General features: G+C 41.9%; 1 protein-coding gene across 3 annotated transcripts in view; it reads left to right on the top strand.

Moving 5' to 3' along the window:
* CEP85 (centrosomal protein 85) overlaps window positions 1–9,245 on the top strand; it is a 36,565-nt gene continuing 27,320 nt past the window's right edge. For 2 of the 3 annotated variants that reach the window (XM_081586462.1, XM_081586460.1), the window contains exons 1-2: window positions 1–140; window positions 6,146–6,221. In XM_081586462.1, coding sequence (XP_081442588.1) covers window positions 6,167–6,221 — 55 coding nt within the window. In that variant the 5' untranslated portion in view covers window positions 1–140; window positions 6,146–6,166. Of the gene's footprint in view, window positions 141–261; window positions 405–6,145; window positions 6,222–9,245 lie in introns of those variants that run through there. The other variant, XM_081586461.1, reaches the window with a different exon arrangement.

The following is a 9,245-nucleotide window of genomic DNA, read 5'->3' as shown; positions in this document are numbered from 1 at the left end:
AGTGCGCGCGGCGCGCGGCCTGGCGGGTGTGTTAACGGCCGTTAGGCGAGCTGAGGGGGCCGAGCAGCCGTCCGTGGCCGACGCGGTCGCAGCGGTTGGTGTTCTGAGGGAGAGATTTTGCTGCCCGCTTTCAAGCCCACGTAAGTCCTCCTCTCTCCCGGGCCTTAGTTGGACTGACAAACCCTGTGCCCTCCTTGGAGAGCCCCGGCAGAGCCTCAGGCACGGTCGACCTGCCTCCGTGGGGGGGGGGGGGGGGGCCGTGGGAGAGCGAAGAGCATGCGCAGAGCGGCTGAGCTGCCCGCCTTGGGTCTCTCACGCCCCGGCTTTCTGAAATAACGTCCCCCGCTTTCATCGCCTTGATCTCTCCGTCCCTCATTCCACAGTAGTTGCGGGACCTCTGTGAGGTACAGTCTGGGTCCCGGTCGCCAGGGCACGGCGGGAGGGAAGTTCCTTGCCCTCTAGGAGCGCGTAGCCCTGGGAGAGTAAACGTCAACCGGGTGGTTGTGCCGGGTGGAGAAGTACGGAGCGCAGAACTCTAGGCACCAACAGGTCTGAGGGGGCGGGGAGCCCTCCCCGAGGAAACGAAGTTTGAGCCAAGATTTGGAGCATGAATAGAGAAGGAAGGTCGGAGGGACCGAGAGCACTCGTGAAGGTGCTGGGCTGGAGTTTCTGAGCCGGCACGGTTTTGCTCCCCCCTCCACAGGCTATTTAATAGTGTCTGGAGACGTTTTGGGTTCTCACAACTCTGGGATTGTTCCTGCCATCCGATGGGTAGATGTCAGGGGTGCTGCTGAACAGCCTGCAGGACAGCCCTACATCAAAGACTTACCGACTCCAGTGTCAGTAGTACCAAGATTGAAGATCCCTGCTATAGACAGGGAGGAGCTGGTGCTCTGGATGCACAGAAAGTGTGTTGAAGCTTATTTATTCAGTAGAGGGTGTTCAGCACATTAAACGGGAGGATCAGAACCCTGTTTGTCCTCTGCACCAGTCTACTTCCACCACATGGCACAGAGCCAGGCAAATAGGCACTCAGTAAATTTTGGTTGATGAATTGAATACTGTGTGCTAGGAAGGGAGGAATGGTGATACAAGGACGATTAAGATAACCATGCTTCATTTCTTGCCCTTGGGCCTGGTATGTTTTATAATAATCTGATGGTGTGATGTGTTTCAGGACTCCTTGTAAAGGCAACATCTTGGCAAGGATTTGGCTTTTCTTTAGATCTGGTTCGATGAATGATCAAGGTGATGAAAATAGTGTAATGGTGTGAGATTCTTAGTGTGTCTGTGTCAGCTGTCTGTGTATCCCTTCAAATCCTCTCCTGTCTTGATGTGGTTCTCTCAACAGCTGCCAGATGTGTTCCACACTAAGATTATAATTCTTCAAAGGAGAAATACAACAGTCAAAATCTAGTTCTTGAATAGCAACTTGGGAAATAGAGCTTGGGTGGTGACCAATGGCAAAGTGAAGAAATTATATGAGCTGCCCCAGCTCCTGAGTGCTTTGGGACTTACAGCTGTAGCTATGTCTGAGGCAGAAACTCCAACTTGTGGTGCCTTAGTTAACTACCTCATAGGTTTGATGTGAGTATTAAACATAAGACATGATACTATAGAATCTTCAGCACAGTGCTTGATGGGTAGTAAACTGGCATATCTCAGAGATATTATGGATAGGGTTCCAGACCACTGGAATAAATCAAGTCACACAAATTTTTTTGGTTTCTCAGTATGTATATGTTATGTTTACACTTTACTGTAGTCCATTAAGTATGCAATAGCATTTAAAAATGTACATGCCTTAATTAAAAATTAATTTATTGCTAAAAAAAATTCTAACCATCATCTGAACCCTCAGTGATTTGTAATCTATTTGCTAGTTTGCCAGTAGAGGATTCTGCCTTGATGTTAATGGCTGATGACTGAATGAGGTAATGGTTGCTGAATGTTGGGGTGGCTGTGGCAATTTCTTAAAATAAGACAACAGTGAAGTTTATTGCATTGATTGACTTTTCCTTTCACAAACAATTTTTCTATAACATGCAAAGCTGTTTAATAGTATTTTCCCCATGGTGGAACTTCTTTCAAAACCAAGGTCAGTCCTCTCAAACCCTGCTGCTGCTCTAGTAACTAAGTTTATGTAATATTCTAAATCCTTTGTTGTCATTTCGACAGTCTTGACAGCATCTTCACTGGAAGTAGTTCCATCTCAAGAAACCGCTTTCCTCATCCATAAGAAGCACGTCTTCATCTTTTAAAGTTTTATCATGAGATTTCAGTAATTCAGTCACATCTTCAGGCTCCACTTCTAATTTTAGTCCTCTTGCTAGTTCTACCACTCCTGCAGTTAACAATAGTAACGTCAAAGATCACCAATCACAGATCACCATAACGGATGTAATAATGTTGAAAAAGCTTGGAATATTGCAAGAATCACCAAAATGTGACACAGACACAAAGTGAGCAGATGCTGCAGGAAAAAATGGCATCCATAGACTTGCTCGACACCAGGGTTGCCACAGATCTTCAATTTGTTAAAAAAAAAATAGAACCTGTGAAGTTCAGTAAAGTGAAGTGCAATAAAAAAAGACGTATGCTTGTACTTAATACATGTTAAATTTGTTGAATGAATTGTTCTGTAGTTTAAACAGCTTTGAAAGTAGAAATTATCAGTGTTGGATTCTTTTCTTCTGTCTGCCTGCATTCATTTCTACCTCTCTTGGCTGTATAATTGGCTATTTGTATTATTTCTTATGCATTCATTTCTCTCACTTTTATCTCAAGAAGTCTGTCTCTTTCAAATGTCTCTAAAAATTTCCACCAGTAGCCCATCTACTTGTAAACTTAAGTAGGAAGTAGTTAAGAATTATTTATTCCGTACTGTATTACTCCTTATGGGAGTGTTTTTTAATTGAGATTTTAATTCGAATATCATAAAATTCAGTTTTGCTGCTGCTGCTGCTAAGTCGCTTCAGTCCTGTCCGGCTCTGTGCGACCCCATAGACGGCAGCCCACCAGGCTCCCCCGTCCCTGGGATTCTCCAGGCAGGAACACTGGAGTGGGTTGCCATTTCCTTCTCCAATGCATGAAAGTGAAAAGTATAAGTGAAGTCACTCAGTCGTGTCCAACTCCTAGTGACCCCATGGACTGCAGCCTACCAGGCTCCTCCATCCAAGGGATTTTCCAGGCAAGAGTACTGGAGTGGGTTGCCATTTCTCCAAAATTTAGTTTTAAGTGGGTGCAATTCAGAGGTTTTAGTGTATTCACAAGCTTGTGCAGCCATCATCACTATCTAATCTCAACCTTTTGTTCAGGCTAGTCAGAAACTCCCTGCCCTCCTCTTAGTCCCTAGCAACCACTTATCTACTGTCGTTATGGATTTGCCAGTTCTGGACACTTTATATAAATGGATTCATACAATATATGGCCTTTTGTACTTGTCCTCCTTTACTTAGTATATTATTTCCAGTGTTCGTCCATGTTGTAGCAGGTATCAGTACTTCATTCCTTTTTTGCTGCCTAGTAATATTCCATTGTATGAATATACCACATTTTATTTGAAAAAGAAAGTGAAAGTCGCTCGGTCGTGTCCAGCTCTTTGCGACCCCATGGACTGTATAGTCCATGGAATTCTCCAGGCCAGAATGCTGGAGTGGGTAGCCTTTCCCTTCTCCAGGGGATCTTCCTGACGCAGGAATCAAACCGTGGTCTCCTGCATTGCAGACCGATTCTTCATGAATTGAGCTGTGAGGGAATGCTGCATTTTATTTTTCCATCAGCTCATGGACATTTCTTTCTGTTTTTTGGCCACTTTATAATGCTACTATGAAGATTAATGTACAAGATTTCGTGTTGACATACATTTGGAGCTACTGAGTCATAGGGTAAATCCATGTTTAACTGAGAGTTCTTTTGTCATTCCATTTTCAACTCCTCTGAATTTGGAAAGGTTTCAGAATTTAATGGGCCAACCTTTTTATATTTTAAAGAAGGGGATGAAAATGAGTTTTGATATTGACTGGTACCACTAGTAGGTAGATCATCCTTCTGTGTCACCGTAAAACACTGAATAATACTAGCCATAAATGGAAACTGTTTAACTGCACAAAGTTTCTCTTACCCAGTATGTGGAGACCTGGGATTTCAGGGGATCGTACAATTTCTGTTGTAGATGCAGTGAATTAGGGTTTGTTGTTGTTACTAAGAAAAAACTGCAGAGGTCAGTAAAGCACATTAGGGAAAAAGTACTATATAGCCTTTTTTTTTTTTCCTCCAAAGTTAAATTTCACCTCTAAGAATTGTGTTCTGTGGATAGGGTTTGTCCCAAACTCTGAAAGTGAAAGTCACTCAGTCATGTCTGACTCTTTGTGACCCCGTGGACTATACAGTCCATGGAATTCTCCAGGCCAGAATACTGGAGTGGGTAGCCTTTCCCTTCTCTAGGGGATCTTCCCAACCCAGGGATCCAACCCAGGTCTCCTGCATTGCAGGTGGATTCTTTAACAGCTGAGCCACAAGGGAAGCCCAAGAATACTAGAGCAGGTAGCCTATTCCTTCTCCAGGGACTCTTCCTGACCCAGAAATCGAACCGTGGTCTCCTGCATTGCAGGCGGATTCTTCACCAACTGAGATATCAGGAAGCCCCATGGGCTCTTATAAATTCACAGTTTCTAAATTCATAATTTATCTTTCAGGAATTGTACTCTTTCACCTTTTATTAACATAAACTGTTAATATGCCAAGTATAATAAAAGCATTAATTAAGCACTTAATATGTGTCAGACACCATTGTAAGTTAATCCTAAATGAGAACAAATTAGGTCCTGTTTTTATCCTCATTTTTATAGGAAGGAGCTGAGGCACAAAGATATTAAGAAATTTGCCCAAGGTTACACAGCTAATCAGCAGAGAAGGCAATGGCACCCCACTCCAGTACTCTTGCCTGGAAAATCCCATGGACAGAGGAGCCTGGTAGGCTGCAGTCTATGGGGTCGCTAAGAGTCAGACATGACTGAGCAACTTCACTTTACCTTTTCACTTTCATGCATTGGAGAAGGAAGTGGCAACCCACTCCAGTGTTCTTACCTGGAGAATCCCAGCGACGGGGGAGCCTGGTGGGCTGCCGTCTATGGGGTCGCACAGAGTCGGACACGACTGAAGCGACTTAGCACACAGCTAATACATTGCTCATTTGTTGTTCAGTTGCATCCAACTCATTGTGACCCCATGGACTATAGCATGCCAGGCTTCCCTGTCCTTGACTGTCTCTTGGAGCCTGCTCAAACCCATATCCATTGAGTTGGTGTTGCCATCCAGCCATCTCATCCTCTGTCGCCCCCTTCTCCTGTCCTTAGTCTTTCCCACCATCAGGCAGGGTCTGTTCCAATGAGTTGGCTCATGTCCAGCTTCAAGCCTGAACTGTCTGATTGAGAGTCAGTGCCCTGAACCACTTCTCTTACTCTGTGCTGCCTCTCAAGTACTATACATAAACAAGATATTATTTGCTATTATTAGTTACAGCTAATTAAAGCTTTTGTTTATACAACTAGTAATCAGACTTATACTGAATTCTTAGATCCTACCATTAGAATAAATATAAATGTTTTATTGAAGTAATGGGGAAACGGAAAGAAAATCTCATGTTCCCAGCTGAGGATTGGAGTTCTGCTTTTGACCAAGAATTCTGTCCATCATTGTACATCATATGAGTGACTTTCATTACTGGAGGAATCGGCGAATTCATTTTATGTTAATCAGGATTGAAGCTGTAATACTTTGCTGTTGTTTTGGTTACTTAGTTTTTTTCCTACCTCACTCTTCCGTCCCATTCCAGTGGGTAAGAATATCTTTGGCAGCTTTTTAATTAAAATAACATTATTTTTAATTTTTGCAGTAATCAGAGGGGTTCTAGACCTTATAGGAGCAGTATTGGGAATCTCTGTTTGGTTCTAGGTTTTTTCTTCTTGCTTTGGGAGAAGTAGAGTGAAATATTGGGAGTTGCTTTGCCTTAAAAAAATATCCTTAGGAGTAAAACGTGGAAGAATACTTGAATACTTTGTATGCATGCTTTCAGCTAAATAGGAATGAATTACAGGGAATTAAAAGATAATGGAGAGATCTGACTGGTTCCTTCATTTTACAGCTGGCTCAAGTAACTGTGTTCATGGCCATGCAGGAGAAATACCCAAGTGAGAGGATCTCTCATGCCACCTCACCAGGTGAGTAGTCAAAGTTTTCTGGATTAAATTCTGACCATTGCTCTGTTATTTTATAACAGAAATTTCCTTAAAAGGAAAAACTGAACAAACAAGCATTCACTGAAATGCTGGTACCAAAAGAACAAAAATGACATGGGGCTACATTGAATAGAAAAATAGATCTCTCTGAGAGAGCAACTATTTATCTCTGGTGCTACATGGCTTCCAACAAGACCGCGTGATTGATTATTGAGGGGGGCATATAAAGGATTGGAACAAAATGACTTTGGAACATAGTTCCATTTGAAATCAGAAAAACACAGCATAAATTACTGTGGTCTATGTTGTCTTTGTAGTCCTGTGGGTGGGCCGGTCATCTGCTAGCCCACAAAGATTGGAATTCTTCTTGGATGCCAGCAGTCTCACTTGTGTTGTCACTAGAGACGCAGAAATTTATCTCTAGAATGGATTTAAAGGATTTTGAAAGCTCAGTCGATATCCTAAGTTAATATGTTAAAAGTATATATTTTACATATATATATTAAAACATGTAAATATATATACACATTCAATAGGCAACATTAAGTGAAGGGCTTCCCATGTGGCTCAGCTGGTGAAGAATCCGCCTGCAGTGTGGGAGACCTGGATTCGATACCTGGGTTGGAAAGATCCCCTGGAGAAGGGAAAGGCTACCCACTTCAGTATTCTTGCCTGGAAAATTCCATGGTCAGAGGAGCTTGGAAGGCTACAGTCATACACACTCAAAAGGCAACATTTAAGTAGATATGTTATATTCAAATAGGAAGTACCATTTTAGAAAAATAACTTTTGCATTCTGGGACATTTATGAAGAAAGGATATATTTATGAAACTAATGATATGTTTTCTTTAACTTTAAAAATCTTACAGTGCCTTATAACAGACATTTTGACAGGTATGTTATTTTCTTCTAGGCATATGGCCTTGCATATAGTAAGCACTTTGAAAAAATTCAAGAGTCATTCAGCAAATATTTATTGAACATCTGTTATGCACTGTCTTAGCACTAAATGTACAGTTTCTTAGGACAGCTATGTATAGTGCAAGTTTTGGAATGCAGCAGTTCCTGTCAGCTCACTACCTTTCTGTGCGTTGTTCTCTGCGGTCTCTTGTTTGATTGATCATGGCCCACCAGCTGGTGATAGGACACGCGGCATAACACAGAACTCACACTTCAGATAATCAGTCTCTGTAACTGTACCAAAGCACGCTTTCATTTCAGCAAATCTTTCTTTTAGAATTGATATATGGAGTGGCTGACTAGAAAGATGGTAGAAGTGAAGAAAAAGATTTATAGTAGTAACAGGGAGTGGTTTCCAGGATGAGGCCTTCAGTGAATTTTCACTGTTTCAAAAAAAAAGACAAATTATACACAGACTGGAGAGAGAATGCCAAGACTCACCAAGAAGTCAAATTTCTTGCTTCTGGCTAGAATTTTGTTAATTTAGTGTAGTAGCACTGGCTAATCTTATGCTGATGAGAGGCTCTAATTTTGGGGTGTGTTTTCTATTAAAGATTGTTGCAGATTACTGTGTATATATAGATGCTTTCAAATCAGAGAGTCCCCTGAGACCCAAAGAATAAAAGGAGTTCTTGGGGAAAGTGAGAATGTCTTCAGTAGAAAGTAAAAGTAAGGGTAGCGAAAAAAGAAGCAAAAGTAGAATACAGTAGGTTCGTTCAGCAGGTGGGAGAAGCACTAAATTCAAACATCATTTGCTTTCCACTAGATCATAGAATGTGTAGAAACATATTTTACACACTCAGATTCTGTTTTAAATGGATAAGTAGCTGCCATTACCTGTTTGTTTACATGGATCATCAGATAAAGTTAAGAAAAATTGCAGTGATTTTTAAAAAATAATTTGAATTTAACTCTTTGCTAATATGTTCATAAATCAAGTATTTATTGAACAATTCCTATCTACCAGCCCTCAAACAGCAAGCTGACAAAGTCAGATAAATTTCATCAATCTTGTTTCATCTTACCTGCTCAGAAATTTTAGTAGTTCCTCTGCATTGCCCCACATAACCCTTCAGATTAGCTTGTAAGACTTGCCTTGATCTGGATTCACCCTGCCCAGAAGAATACCGATTCATTCCCAAGCGGTAATTTTCAAAGGACACTGGATTGCATGTTACCCTGTGGAGCATTTAGAAACATGTGGGGGTGTTTTCAGGTTTCACAGTGATGGTGGGATGGAGTGAGGTCTGTTACTGGCATTTAGGGGATGGGGAAAGACTAGGGATGCTTAACCATCCTGTAGTAGGTAGACTATACATTGAAGAATTGTCAGACCCAGAATGCCAAGAGCACCTGTTGGGAAACCCTGTAAGAGGAAAAAATGTGGGTATTGGAATCAGAATAACCTGGGTTCAAATCTCAGCTGTATCCTCTGTAAAATAAGGGTTATAATACTTTCCACTAAGTAGGTACTTGAGATCATGTTTGTAAAGTGCCGTGGCTTCTAGATTTCAAAGAATGGAGCCGCGGTTAACTATTACTGTCTCAGTACTCCTTGATCCTTGGTAGGTCTTTTTTTGTGTCTTTGAACGTTCTCATCTCTTATGCTATTTCCATTTAGATTTAACTAATTCAGGGACTTGCCTGGTGGTTCAGTGGTTGAGAATCTGCCTTGCAATGCAGGGAACGTGGGTTCGATCTCTAGTTTGGGAAGTAAGATTCCACATGCCTTGGGGCAGCTGAACCTGTGTGCCACAACTGCTGAGCCCGAGAGCCTAGAGTCCGTGCTCTGAGGTGAGAACCCACTGCAAGGAGAAGCCGGCACCACAACTAGAGAAAGCCTACCCACAGCAATGAAGAGTCCCTGTGCCACAACAGAGACCCAGTGCAGCCATGAATGAATGGATGAATGCCCAATTTTAAAAAACACCTTTAAAAAAATAAAGTTAACTAATTCACAGTAGCTGAAATAGGCACAGGAGAAAGAAAGGGGTGAGGTATGGCTATTCTCTCACAGGTTTAAGTGATTTTTTTTAAGTTTTGTG

This window comes from Giraffa tippelskirchi, chromosome 3 (genome assembly GCF_054371585.1).
Source record: "Giraffa tippelskirchi isolate mGirTip1 chromosome 3, T2T-mGirTip1v1.2.pri, whole genome shotgun sequence".
Classification (NCBI taxonomy): domain Eukaryota; kingdom Metazoa; phylum Chordata; class Mammalia; order Artiodactyla; family Giraffidae; genus Giraffa; species Giraffa tippelskirchi.
Note: the sequence above shows the minus strand (reverse complement) of the source record. Positions and strands in the feature narration are given on the sequence as shown.